The sequence below is a fragment of the Ornithorhynchus anatinus genome, chromosome X5, assembly GCF_004115215.2.
Source record: "Ornithorhynchus anatinus isolate Pmale09 chromosome X5, mOrnAna1.pri.v4, whole genome shotgun sequence".
Taxonomy (NCBI): domain Eukaryota; kingdom Metazoa; phylum Chordata; class Mammalia; order Monotremata; family Ornithorhynchidae; genus Ornithorhynchus; species Ornithorhynchus anatinus.
The window spans coordinates 66481319-66495995 of NC_041753.1; the positions used below are offsets into that span (position 1 = coordinate 66481319).

At 44.3% G+C, this 14677-nt stretch overlaps 1 protein-coding gene across 3 annotated transcripts in view; it reads right to left on the reverse strand.

Moving 5' to 3' along the window:
- Positions 1-14677, reverse strand: part of RASEF (RAS and EF-hand domain containing) — a 70454-nt gene that overhangs the window by 22443 nt on the left and 33334 nt on the right. Inside the window, exons 5-11 of one of the 3 annotated variants that reach the window (XM_029056253.2) lie at positions 13352-13429; positions 12444-12559; positions 8784-8852; positions 7764-7848; positions 6850-6941; positions 2528-2633; positions 696-770 (exon numbers count right to left, since the gene is read on the reverse strand). In XM_029056253.2, coding sequence (XP_028912086.1) covers positions 696-770; positions 2528-2633; positions 6850-6941; positions 7764-7848; positions 8784-8852; positions 12444-12559; positions 13352-13429 — 621 coding nt within the window. Of the gene's footprint in view, positions 1-695; positions 771-2527; positions 2763-6849; positions 6942-7763; positions 7849-8783; positions 8853-12443; positions 12560-13351; positions 13430-14677 lie in introns of all 3 variants that reach the window. The other 2 variants (XM_029056250.2, XM_029056252.2) reach the window with 2 other exon arrangements.

A 14677-nucleotide genomic window follows, 5' to 3' on the forward strand; every position in this document is an offset into this window, starting at 1 on the left:
CTTCTCTGTGCCTGTTTCCTCATCTATGAATTGATGACACAATACCTATTTTCCCTCCAATTTAGACTGTGAGCCCCACGTGGCACCTGCTTATCTTGTATCTACCCCAGGGTTTAGTATAGTGCTTGGCACACAGTAATCATTTAATAGATCCCATTATTTTTATCATTATTATTACTACTAATAATAATATTATTTTAACTGTGGCATTTCTTGTGTCTTTACTATGTGCCAACCACTGTACTAAGTGCTGAGATAGGTACAAGATAATCAGGTCCTACATGGGGTTCACAGATAAGAAGGAAGGACAACAGGTTTGAATCCCCATTTTACAGTTGAGGAAACGGAGGCACAAAGAAGTGAAGTTGCCCGCCCAAGGTCACACAGCAGGCAAGGGTATGATCCAACTGAAACCACACTGGAAGCTGGGTCAACACTGCACAATAAGAGCAGAAGGACCATCTCTAAGTGTCAATAGTTTCCTGACCCATAAGGACACACCATTCTGATAATCTAACCTCACACCCTCCTGAGCAGCTTGGTGCCTCACCAATTTACCCCAAAACTTGGGAGAAAGAGTTTGCTTAACTTGTCCCGGTTTATCAACCATCATTTTATTCTTTCCCAATCATACCTTTAGCGTTAAAGCTGTGCCAAATGCAGACTTATCAATCAATTGTATTTATTGAGCATACCACTGTACAGCGTGTTTGGGAGACTCCAACACAACAGGACTGGTAGACGTTCCCTGCCCGCGAGGAGCTTTCAGTCTAGAGAGGAAGATAGACATTAATATAAGTTGTGGATGTGCACGTAAGTGCTGTGGGGCTCAGGGTGGGGTGAATAAAGGGGACAAATCCATATCAAGTTAGTATTCTACAAAACTTAAAAACACTCTCCTCCACCCACTTCATAGAAAAAGTCATTTAAAAATCATGTCTTCAACTCATATAAAAGTATAAGTTAACTCTAATTGGAAGCTAGACTTAATATGATAGCTCATAGCACTTTTGCTTCCACATTTACTTGAAAATATAAGCAAATTTCAAAAGGATTTGGGCAAACTCATGATAAGCCAGTCAGGATAGGTTACCACAGGAAATAGGCAAGTTGGATGGGTCATCCCAAGCCATGAGGATGGATGTCCAGGACAGCACTATCACCCGGTTCCTAGGAACATCCTTTTGCCATGGGGACAAAACCCTGGGCTGGATGGACCACAGTTTGACCTAGAAATAGCACTGGGTATGTTCTTGTCTTCTTAATGCTTTCACATCAGTGTTCATTGGTAGAAATGGATCTTTCTGGGCCTCTAATACAGGGAACCATTGATTTTTCAAGATCCCCTTTTCCCTGAGGCTATCTGCAGTTTGACTATTCCTCTGACCACCAATTTCTCAACCATTCCACCAAAAGAGATGAGCAAGAAATAGAAATGCTTGGAAATGGAAATTGGGGGAGCATGGCCCAGTGGAAAAAGCACAGGCCCGAGAGTCGGAAGATGTGGGCTCTGAACTCAACTCCACCACTTGCCTGCTGTGTGACCTTGGGCAAGTCACTTTACTTCTCTGTGCCTCAGTTTCCTCAACTGTAAAACGGGTTCTGTTCTCCCTTTTCCTTAGACTGTAAGCCCCATGAGAGACAGGAACTGTGTCTGACCTGATAACTTATATCTATCCTAGTGCTTAATACAATGCTTAATACATAGGAAGTTTCTAACATATACAATTAAAAAAAAAAATTCAAACCCAACAGCTTTATTAGGGAGGGGAGGAAAACCACTGGTGAAAATAAAGTTTTGGATTATTCAGGGATTTCACTGATCCATTCCAGACCCTCCCCATCATTTGGACAGGATCAAGTTAGTTGCTGCCTAACAGCTCACCGCTGTGATATTTACATCAATAATCCTCAATATAGACGAAGAGGGTTTCTCAACAATGAAGTGTTGGTTTTTCCACCTTATTCTTTCTTAAGAGACATTTTTCATGTCTATTCATTATGTTTAACACTTCCGATCCCAATATACTCTGAACTCCTGTCCAAGACCAGTTTCAAGCAGGAAAACTAGACCATAAGTTCGCCGTGGGCAGGAAACATGTCTACCGACTCTGTTGAATTGTTCTCTCCCAGGTGCTTAGTACAACGCTCTGTACATATTAAGCGCTCAATAAACATGATTGAAAACAGATTTCTAATAATAATAATAATTATGGTATTTGTTAAGAGCTTACTACATGTGAGGCACTATTCTAAGTGCTAGGGTGGAAACAAGTAAATCGGGTTGGACACAGTCCCACATGGGGCTCACAGTCTCAATTCCCAGTTTACAGATGAGGTAACTGAGACCCAGAGAAGTGAAGTGACTTGCCCAAGGTCACACAGCAGACAAGTGGCAAAGCCAGGATTAGAACCCATGAACGTCTGAGTCCCAGGCCCGTGCTCTACCCACTATGCCACGCTGCTTCTCCAAGCAATGCCATCTCTCTCTCTTTCTCTCATAAAATCAGCAAGTGCTGGCACTTACATCTGTATCAGACGCATCTCCGGTCACACTCTGTTGAGCACTCTGGGGTGGCTGGAAAATCTTTGGGGGCTTGCATTCAATCTCAGAGTCATATTCGTTGGAATCTCTGAAAGTAGATAGGCCACTGTCAAAGCAGCTTTCAGGCAGACTATCCACCTCACAGTTAATCCGTTGCATGGGATCACACAGAGCCAAAGAATCACAATCCTCATCCATATAAGATGACCGTGACAACCTGAAGAGAAAAGGGGTTCAGGGGGAAGACACAAAACACTTTAGAGGAGGGTTCTGAGAATCACCCAAATTCCAGGATAATGACTGCTCTGCCCAGCCTGTGAAGGAGTCTGCTGCCTGCTTTATGACCTTGGGCAAGCCACTTAATTTATCTGAGCCTCAGTTCCCTCATCTGTAAAATGGGGATTATGACTGTGAGCCCTATGTGGGACAGGGACCGTGTCCAACCCGATTATCTTGTATCTACTCCAGCGCTTAGAACAGTGCCTGGCACATAGTAAGCACTTCATAAATACCAACATTATTATTATAATTATAATCAGTCTGGCCTAGCAGAAAGAACAGGGATCTGGGAGTCGGGGACCTGGGTTCTAATCCCTGCTCCATCACGTGTCTGCTGTGTGACCTTGGGCAAGTCACTTCACTGGGCCTCAGTTTTCTCATCTGTAAAATGGGGATTAAATCCTATTCCCTTCGATTTGACTCTGAGCCCAGGTGGGCCAGGGACACAGTCCAACCTGACTGTCTTGTGTCTACCCCAGAGTTTAGCACAGTGCTTGTTCATAGTAAGGGCTAAATAAATACCATAATCATAATTATCAGATTTCAACACTGTGTCCCACAGCAACCTATTGCTCCACAGACACCCAAATGAATGTAAAGTCAAGTTTTTAAAAAGCCATGTTCATATAAAAAATGGCATCTCAACTAAATCTTCAGTCTAACCATGAAAATAAGTACCAGCCCATGTGCCCAAGACTCAAGTGAAATTAAGGTTGGCCTTGATGAGAACCATAATCTGCCTCTCCTTTCTTTCCCTTTCTGTTCGGTTTGTCCTAGAATCTGTGCCTGGTAGAGGAATGGGGGAGTGACTCCAGAGGCAAATTTAGAAGGTGGGGTAAGGCCAATGCTAATTATGAGGCCAATAATTGTAAATAAAATCACCACCAAAAAGAATGTGATTTGCAATTCTGATTTAATCTCTAAACACTATTTCCCAATAATTAATATTCCTGACAGGATACAGTAAAGTGAAACCAAGGGGTTAGCATCCCACGTTTTCAGCTCATCACTAATTTGCCTCCAAAGAGATGCCCTCCACTTTCGAGGGGCCAACCACCCCACACCCCCTCCACCAACTGGGATCCTAAACTCGTTGGGGGCAGGGAACGTATCTGCTGACTCTGTTGTATCAAACTTTCCCAAGCGCTTAGTCCAGTGCTTTGCACACAGTAAGTGCTCAATAAATACCATTGATGGAGATGATCCCGAGACCGTGCCAAAGAGGCAGGACACTGACCTGAACCTGGGAATGCACTGAGGAGAAAGGACAAACAAGACTGCACATCAACGAGTAAACATTAGAGCTCATCCATTCCCTCTGGGGATCCCCTGGGCTGGGAGCTGATAAGCCCCCACCCACTAGAGAAGCCTGGGTTGGTCGCTGGTGCTCCAGATCAGCCGCTTCAGCTCCAGACTTTCTTTTGGAAACACCCTGCACCCCTCCGCCCCCAGTGTCCTTTCAGTCCCCTCCCTCTGGTTGCCCCACCCCGGCCCTCCCCACATTCAGCATGCCCCCCTCCTCTCCATCCCCACAGTCCATCCCTCCCACCCCATCCCCACAATCCAGCCCCCCTCAGCTCACTCCCATCCAACCCCTCCCCACCCTGCATACATCCCACCATTTTCAATTTTCAACACTTCCACAAACCATTCAAACATACATCAAGCCTACTATTTAAGTCGGGTGGTACACATTCTCGATGTACCCTTTCTATTGCCAAGAATTTCTTCCAAAAACTTCCAGTTGTTTGCCTCCAAATAAACAAGAATTATCAGGGAATCATCATCACCAGTATTTGTGCCTGTGATAATCATCACAGTGTCTTAAAAACAACCATTATCACATTAAGAACTCATTTGTGCTTTACAGTTTCTTCAGCAGGTAGGTAAGGTAAATGTCCATTATACTGCTCCGTTTGATCTAACTGAATGTTTGTTTGCCACTCTGCCATTTGATCTCATGCTCCTCCAAGACAGGGACTTATCCTATAAAGCTCTTGTGAATTCTCGAATCTACTGGAGGGTGTAACTCAAAATATGTCAAATAAATGCAGAAGATGACAATGATTCAGACCGGCGATACACTTGGAGATAGCATGTAACTAGATGGCATGCCACCCACTCCTTTTCGGGAGTATCTGAAACCTCCCTACTACTGTTAACATTATAGTACTATCTACTGAATGACTAGTTGGTGCAATGCACTATACCAGGGTCGTGGGAAGTACAGAATAAGGAAGTGACACATTCCCTGCCCACGAGGGGCTTCCCCTCTAATGCAGGGAGCTAAACATAAAATATTTATGGAGAAATTAGTCAAAATAAATTAATGTATAAACATAAATATAAGGGGGCTGAGGAAGACCTGATTATCTAGTACCTTCCCCCAGCACTTACAAGAATGCTTGACACACAATGCTTAACAAATACCACAATTACTATGGGTATAAATACATTCCTAAGTGCTAAAGTTGGCTGATGAGATTACAAGACATTGTAGCCTAGGGCCACCTTGCTTTCATCTGAATTTCACAGTCACCATTCAGGCACTGATTCTTTACAGGCATTTTCTTCTGCCGCGGTAATGTGATCATGAGGGGTTCCCACTAGGAAAAATACCCGGGATTCTAGTTCAGGTAGTTAGCACCAAACAGCAGTGAGATTAAAGACAAACAAAACTGTAATCACAGTATTACCGGGTCGCTAGCCCTCCAGTCTAAACCATTACACTTGCACGGAGCCGAAGGAGCTGTTCAGTTACTTGGGCAAATTAATGGGGCATCTGCCAGTGCCGGGAAATGGCATAAATCTTTCCACTTCTTTATTTCTCCCATTGAAATGACACACCGGCCATCTCTTCTCCTTTCCTCATGCTTCAAACATCGGTCCGAACATAATCCGATCCCTTCATTTCCTACCTCCTGATGACCCACAAAGAAAAATACATTTAAGTGGTAATCATCAACATCCCGCCTGGAACACTGCTGAAGAAAAACCCACCTCAATCGCTCAATCTTATCTCTTGAGCGGCTACTGTGTGCAGGGAACTATACTAGGCACCTGGGAGAGTAGACTAGAGGTACTGGACGTGACACCTCCCCTCAAAGAATTTACAACCTAGCAGGGGAAAGAGCCACTAAAGAATGGTATGGATAGGACCAGCCAAAGCCAAGACAGATGGGGATATTTTTAGGTCTCCGCAAGCTGGCTCCCTCAATTAGGCTGGCTGGTAATCCCAGAGAAAAACCCAAATTCCAACTACTCCATCGCCAGACAGAAAAGCCTGCTTTGGAAAGGCAGAGGGAAGCCTGCTCACGGCACCTAAGCAGGAGAACTCAGCAAAGGGAGAGACATGAATCCACCGGTCCTGAAGCCATAGCCAAGACAGATGGGATAATTCTCAGCCTTGCCAAAATCCCTTGCAGAGTTGAATATGGAAACTGTGAGCATGCCGAATGTTACACCTACAGTAGTGCCGTGCACACAGTAGGTGCTCAGTAAATTGTAGGGGTTGATGTTCTCATGTTGCTCTCTCGTGTTCTGCAAATGAGAGCCTCATGAATGTTTCAAAGAACAAAAAGAACTCACAAAACTTTCTGCTTCATGGGACAAGAGCCCTATTACAAACTGATCCACCTTACTAAATTCTCCTTCCTTCTGGAACTTTTGGGGGGAGAGACAGAAGACAGCTCATTCCTTAACTCCATTATTATTCCAGCTTTCTATTTCTTAGGTGAAGTAGTTTGCTTCTCGAATACAAGTGGACTACGATTCAAGAACCACTACATCAGAAGCTCCTTGAGGGGAGGGATCGTGTCTACCTACTTTAATGCACCCTAAGTGCTTAGAACAGTGCTCTGCACACGGTAGTCTGGAAGCTCCTTGAGAGCAGACAGCATGGTTATCTCCTCTACTGTACTCTCCCGAGTGCTCAGTGCAGTGCCCTGCAATACACTAAACACTCTGCACACAATGAGTGCTCAATAAATACAAAGGATTGAAGCATAAAGACCATGGGAACCTACCTGTCAGACTGTAGAGTTTGAGGGGATTGGCCACCGTGCAGTTTGGGACTGTTTCTTGCAATCACGCTCACCGGAGATACACTGCTCGCACGCTGGAATATAAACATACAAGCCTGTAATTACCTGTCACAGTTGGTCTACTGTTGATTGAAAAAGCATAATTCAGTGAGATTCCACAACTTCAAAGGAAACTCTGAGTACTCTAAACCATGGCCTAGTGGATAGAGCACGGGCCTGGGAGTTAGAAAGATCTGGTTCTAAACCGGACTCTGCCACCTCTTCTCTGTATGACCTTGGGCAAATCACTTCACTTCTCCGTGCTTCAGTTACCTCATCCGTAAAATGGGAATGAAGACAGTGAGCTCCATGTGGGACAAGGACTGTGTCCAACCCAATTTGTTTGTATCCACCCCAACACTTAGAACAGTGCCTGACACATAGTAATATTAATAATCATAATAATTACAGAATGTGTTAAGGGCTTACTATGTTCCAGGCACTCTACTAAGTGTTGGAGTGGATACAAGCAAATCGGATTGGACACAGTCCCTGTCCTGCATGGAGCTCACAGTCCTAATCCTCACTTTACAGATGAGGTAACAGGTAGAGAAAAGTTAAGTGACTTACCCAAGGCCACACAGCATAGTGTCAGAGCCAGGACTAGAACCCAAGAACCTCTGACTCCAAGGCCTGTGCTCTATCCACTATGCCATGCTGCTTCTTAACAAATGTCAAAATTATTATTATTATTATTAAGGACCTGTTAACATCCAGGTGTGTTTGGAAATCCGCTCAAAAAAAAAATGTTAGGAGTTCTCTTCCTCTTGATACATGCACTTATACTTCTAGTCAGGTAAATCCCATAGACCAACAGCAGACTGTATATGAATAAGAAACGAAACTATATTGCATACCAGGCTTCGGTTTTGCTTGCTGAAACTGTTTTCCAGGGCAGTTCTTAGACCATCATTGCTGTCATGAAGTTTTCTGTTAGCTGTTCTGGAGTTCAAAGATGTGGAGGAGGAGAAGAGAATTACAGGTTTTAGTTGATTTTTCAAAGCTAGGAAAAGTGTGAATTGCTTATTACGGTTACGGCAGCTATCACAACAAGAAAGAATCCCTCAAAACTGGTATTTCATCTTCACAAGTTCTCCCTGGTATTTGGATGAACCCTGGTCAAGAGGCCTGGCTAGCTTAAGGGTGGATGGGGGAGTGGGCAGAATGGAAGCAATCTGAGGCCCTTATTAAGGTCAGAGAAAGACATGGAGGCATCCATCCATTGGGCTGAAGAGAGTAGTCCTGGAGGGGAGAGATGAGGTGTGGGGAAATGGGGATTATCTTGAAACAATTCCCCAGACACCTCTGAATTCAGCATAGCCTAATCAAAAAAGCATGGGCCTGCAAGTCAGGGGACCTGGCTCTGTCACTTGCCTGCTGGGTGACATCGGGCAAGTCACTTCACTTCTCTGTGCCTCAGTTTCTTCAGCTGTACAATAGGGATTCCAAATCTGTTCTCCTTCCTACTTTAGACTGTGAGCCCCACGTGAGATAGGGACCAGGTCCAACCTGATTAACTTGTATCTACCCCAGTGCTTAGAATAGTGCCTGGTACATAAGAAGTACTTAAATATCAAAATTATAATCCGTACTAGCTACTGCAGGAAATCCCTCTCCTTCTACCAGGCCACAACAAAGAAATAGCTAAAGTATCATGTGTCCATGAAATGATCTTGGCAGAATCATACTCAATTTCCATATTAAAATTCAGGTCTTTCTCGAAGAGAAGTGATGGTCCCGGGCAAAGAGAACAACATATGAAGAGCCAATCCCAACCCATAGGATACATATTAAAGTTTAGGTAGCTGCACAAACCATATTTTGTCAATAAGAACAATGAAAACTAAACACAAGGAAAACTGTGCTTAGGAACTTACTGAAGCATTTCGATTTGCCTTTCCAGACTATCTCTGTCTTCGTTGTATTCCCGTATTATTTCCAGATCCCTGTAAATTTATCAGGTATATCATTTACACGGCAATTTAGAGCACTCATTTCAGTTCCAGACCTCAGTTCATTCCCTCAGTTTTCCATGGGGTGTCCAGGAGGTCACTCTCCTCTCACTGTTGCTCTAAACGACTCATTACCATTCATTCATTCAATCGTAATTTATTGAGAGCTTACTGTGTGCAGAACACTACTAAGTGCTTGGGAGAGTACAATACAACAATAAACAGCTACATTCCCTGCCCTTACCACCACTCAGACAAAATACTGGGCTGGATGGATGGACAGATAATTGCTCTCCCTCACTTCAAAACTTACTGAAGGTATATCTCCTCCAAGAAGCCTTCCCTGACCAAGCCCTCCTCTCCTCTTCTCCCATTCCCTTCTGTGCCACTCTTAGTTGCTCCTTCATTCATCCTCCCTCCCATCCCCACAACACCTATGTATATATCTGTAATTTGCTTATTTGATTAATTTATATTAATGCCTGTCTCCCCTTCTAGACTGTGAGCTTGTCGTGGGCAGGAATGTGTTTGTTGTTATAGTGTATGCTCCCAAGCACTTAGTACAGTGCTTTGCACACAGTAAGCACTCAGTAAATAAGACTGAAGAATCAACTGCTGAGTTTATGTATTCAGTACTATTTGAGTGACTAATGTGTGCCAAACACTACATTACGCATCAGGGAAGAGTGTGATAAAGGACAGATGAAACGCCCTGGCTCGTGCTATGAGAATTGGGACCAGGATGCAAATTTGGAAAAGTCCGTTAGGCTAGATGTTGTTAACCCTCTTTCCCTTTACAAATGACCTAAACTGAAGTTCAGGTTCGTACAGCACCTTTATCTGAGGAGTTCAAAGGGCTGTAGCAGTGTATTAGATGGAATCCAGTGATTGATAACTCCATCTTGCAGCATAGGAAACTGAGACAGGGCACCACTAAGTGGCTTACCTAAGTCAGAGGCAGTGCACACATTACCCTAAAAAGGTCAACGTAAAATATTACGGTGCTCCCATGCTATGGAGTATCTATGTACACCTCTATTTATACTTTTATCTCCTCCTATGTCTCATTTATTTCAGTGTCTGTCTTCCTCGCTAGACTGCTAGCTTCATGAGTGCAGGGATCGTGTCTACCATTTTATTTATACTTCCCAAGTGCTCAGTACAATTCAATAGTATTTATTGAGCACTTACTATGTACAGAGCACTGTACTAAGCACTTGGAATGGACAAATCGGTAACAGAGACAGTCCCTGCCCTTTGACGGGCTTACACTCTAATCGATGTTACAATGTTCTGCTCGTAGTAGGTATTCGATACTACTGACTGATTCCAGGTGTCCTCGTCTCCCATATAAATCTGGGTAGAAGTCCAATTCTCTCTAGCAACCAGATCCTCTACCGCCTTGTTATTTTGGGGAATTTTCTCATTTGGTCCTGGTTCCTGATCCTGAGTCAGAAGTGGCTGCAGTAGAACCTTTCTCCAAGGTTGAAGGCGCGCGGGGGGGGGGGGGGGGGGGGTACGTACACGCACATAGAGGTTTAAGTGCCATCATATATGACAGATTTAACTGTCCTTCATTTTTCAAAGATGACTCCACTGATAGGAGATCCTCTCCATGCCCAAGGCTGTGGTTATCACGACCAGTGTGCAATCAACAGTCCCCTCCACATGGCGCGCTTAAACATAATAAAAATAGTCCCTGCTGCATTGCTGCCATTGCCACCTGCAGGGCCCGCTTCTGTTTTCCAAGCTGTTTCTGGGACTCCCAGCCTCTACATTTCTAATTTCCTCACGAGGGGCTGCTCTGCCTGCCGCGCCACCCGAGTTGTTGAAAGTGTGCTCTACTGGGCCTCCGAAATATCTGTTCCACTCTCTCGGCTTGAGGCAAGCAAGCAGCAAGTCACGGTAATGCAGAAGGGAGTGGGAGATGGGGAAAAGTGGGGCTTAGTCTGGGAAGGCCTCTTGGAGGAGATGTGCCTCAATAAGGCTTTGAAGAGGGGGAGAGTAATTGTCCGTCGGATTTGAGGAGGGAGCACATTCCAAGCCTGAGGCAGGACGTGGGCTAGGGGTCAGCGGTGAGACCAGCAAGATGGAGGCACAGTGAGAAGGTAGGTGGCACTAGAGGAATGAAATGTGAGGGGTGGGTGGTAGAAGGAGAGAAGTGAGGTGAGGTAGGAGGAGGCAAAGTGATGGAGTACTTTAAAGCCAATGGTGAGGAGTTTATGTTTGATATGGAGGTGGATGGGCAACCACTGGAGTTTTCTGAGGAGCAGGGTGACATGTCCTGAACGTTTCTGTAGAAAAATGATACGGGCAGCAGAGTGACGTATGGAATGGAGTGGGGAGAGACAGGAGGCTGGGAGGACAGCAAGGAGACTGATGCAGTAATCCAGGCAGGATAAGAGGAGTGATTATATTAACGTGGTAGCAGTTTGGATTGAGAGGAAAGGACGTATTTTAGTGATACGGCAGAATTTAGTGACAGATTGAATTCGTGGGTTGAATGAGAGAGAGGAGCCAAGGATAACACCAAGGTTATGGGCTTGTGAGACAGGGAAGACGGCAGCACTGTCTAGTGATGGGAAAGTCAGGGGGAGGACAGGGCTTGGGTGGGAAGATAAGGAGCGCTGTTTTGGACATGTTAAAGTTTGAGGTGATGGGAGGACATCCAAGTGTTGATGTCTTGAAGGCAGGAGGAGATGCGACACTTGAGAGAGGGAGAGAGATCAGGACTGGAGATGTAGATTTGGGAATCATCCACACAGAGGTGGCAGTTGAAGCCATGGGAGTGAATGAGCTCTCCAAGGGAGTGGGTGTAGATGGAGAATAGAAGGGGATCCAGAACTGAACCTTGAGGGACCCTCAGTGTTAGGGCAGTGGTGGGGGAGAGTCCCTAATTTATCCTTTATTCCCTTTTGTCCCACCTAGAGAAGTCAAGTTACATTGAGCTATGCCTCGGTGCCGATGAGCCCAATGTGTTCCAGGACTCTTTGTGGGTCGTCTTGTCCTGCTTTTGATATTGTATAAGGCTCACCAGGGATCACCAATGAAACTTCTTGAGAAGCTAAATCTAGTCTCCCAGCTATGATGATCAAGAAGGGAACTCATAGTTTCAGCCTAAATGGGAGGAACATCTTGAGTGACGCCTTGAGCAAAAGGTCTTAAGGATGCATCCAGTTTCCACAATGTTTCCACAAGATGAAGTGTAAAACATTCATTCATTCAATAGTATTTATTGAGCGCTTACTATGTGCAGAGCACTGTACTAAGCGCTTGGAATGTACAATTCGGCAACAGAGAGACAAAATCCCTGCCCAATGACGGGCTCACAGTCTAAACGGGGGAGACGGATAGCAAAGCAAAACAGAGCAAAACACTACAGATGCCCCAATAGACTTTAGCATTAGAGTTGATGGTGTCACATTCCAGCCTCTAGGGACTATTCCTTACAAAATTCCCTTAGGTAGAATGTGTGGCTCTAAGTGCAGCTCTTCTAGGGGCTTAAATGTGGAGAGCAATAATAATTGTAATAATAATCTTTTGCGTTTACTATGTGTCAAGCATTGTACTAAGTTTGCTTCTTACCTTTCTGAACTCAGGCTCTGATCAGCATAATCACTTTTCAAGGCATCTAGTTCACTCTGAAGAAAGGCTATATTCGTCTGTGCCTCTAAAAGATCCTTTCTCACTTTCTGGTTCTCCTACAGGAAATAAGTAAATATGTTTCTAGTTTCATAAATGGTTTCCTCCCTCCTCCTCCCTCCATTCCCCCACCCCTTGGACTGCAAAGAATCCCCTCCAAAAAGCAAAACTACTATTTAGACAAAACCAACTCAAAAAACAAAGCCTGACAGTGAAAAGTATCCCAACTCAAAACCCCTGAAATTGCTTTCTCTCTGATATCTGAAATCCAAAGTCAAGTAGCTAAAGATGGACCATTAGGTTCACTTGAAACGAAGACTCCAGGCAAATGAACTATGCCAGGCCCCCTTAAGTAAGAAGATTCCAGTTGCTACAGATACCATTCTTACACAACAGAATGTCCAATTCTTGGTGTCAGGAGGCGTAGGGGGGGGGGGGGGCCGGAGGGGAGAGGGGGGCACGGAGAGAGAGAAGAACAGCCGGGGGAGAAGAGGACGTAATATACGTTTTAGAGAGCAGGTCATTTTTAAAAAGTCTGCTCAAAAGATGAGTACTTTAGCAGCAACAGGATTGAGTGTCTGTGCCAGAGCACTGTAGTAGGTACTATTATTACTAAAAATAACTTCTAATATCATGATGAAGTTCTTCTACCTTCATAAATATCACCCTGAGTGTTAGAGAAAGGTAAAACACATCATCTTTGCTCACCGACATTTCAGAGTGTTTTCAATGACACAAAATAGATTTCCTTTTGAGCTTTGATTTCTACAAGATAGGGGTTATACTTCTGGTCTATTTATTAAAGAGCTTACCAAAAAATCTATTTCCTTAAATGAAGAGGCAATTCTTACCATGGATAAGTCATGAATTTTCTTTTTTAATGCAGCCATGTCTTCTTTCTGGCTTATGTTTTTGGATTGTTCTTCCAGCTGTAAAAGCAAAGACAAAATGTGCTTACAAACCCATTCCTGATGGGTCTATTTACTCAACAAGTAACTCTCACATAATACTGATAGCATTTATTAAGGGCTCATTATGTGCCAAACACTGTCTGAAGGGCTCACCTCCTCCAGGAGGCCTTCCCAGACTGAGCTCCCCTTTCCCTCTGCTCCCCCTCCCCTCCCCCCCAACCTCTGCTCTTCCCCCTTCCCCTACCCTCAGCACCGTGCTCATTTATATATATTACCCTATTTATTTTGTTAATAAGCTGCATATCTCCTTGATTCTATTTATCTTGATAATGTTGTCTTGCTTTTGTTTCGTTCTGTTTTGCTTTGCTGTCTGTCTCCCCTGTTTAGACTGTGAGCCCGTCATTGGGCAGGGATTGTCTCTATTCCCAAATTGTACATTCCAAGCGCTTAGTACAGTGCTTTGCACATAGTAAACACTCAATAAATATTATTGAATGAATGGAGTAGATACAAGATAGTCCCTAGGCCATGCTGGAATGATTAATGATAATTACGACACTTGTTAAGCATTTACTATGTGCCAGGTACTGTTCTAAGAGCTGGGAAAGATACAAGTTAATCAAGTTAGACATTGTCCCTGTCCCACATGGAGTTCACAGGCTAAGTAGGAGTTGGATTTACTCCCTATTTTACAAATGAGGTAACAACACGGAGAAGTTTAGGGGACCATTCAGAGGACAGTGTAATGTAACACTGAGGGACAGTTCAGTGGAAGGTATGGATTGTTAAATCCCATAGAAAATAAAACTATGAAGGTTAAAAATTGCAATTTCATACATTACATCTTAAATGCCTTTATGTGATCAGTCAAAACACCACGAAATGAATTTCATCCACATCATTTAATCAACAGCAACCTAAACCCAACTCCCCTTGCCCTTCTTGCTGAATCCAACAGCTTCTACTCCATCCTAATCCTCCACGATTTCTCAGTTGCCTTTGACACTGTCAACCATCCCCTTCTCCTGGAAACATGATCCAATCTCAGCTTCGTTAACACTGTCCTCTCCTGGTTCTCCTCCTATTTCGCTGGCCACTCATCAGTCTCTTTCGCGGGCTCCTCTTCTGCCTCCCACTCCCTAGCTGTGGGAGCACTTCAAGGTTCAGTTCTGGGTCCCCTTCTATTCTCCATCTACACCCACCCCCTTGGAGAACTCATTCGCTCCCATGACTTCAACTACCACCTCTATGAGGATGATTCCCAAA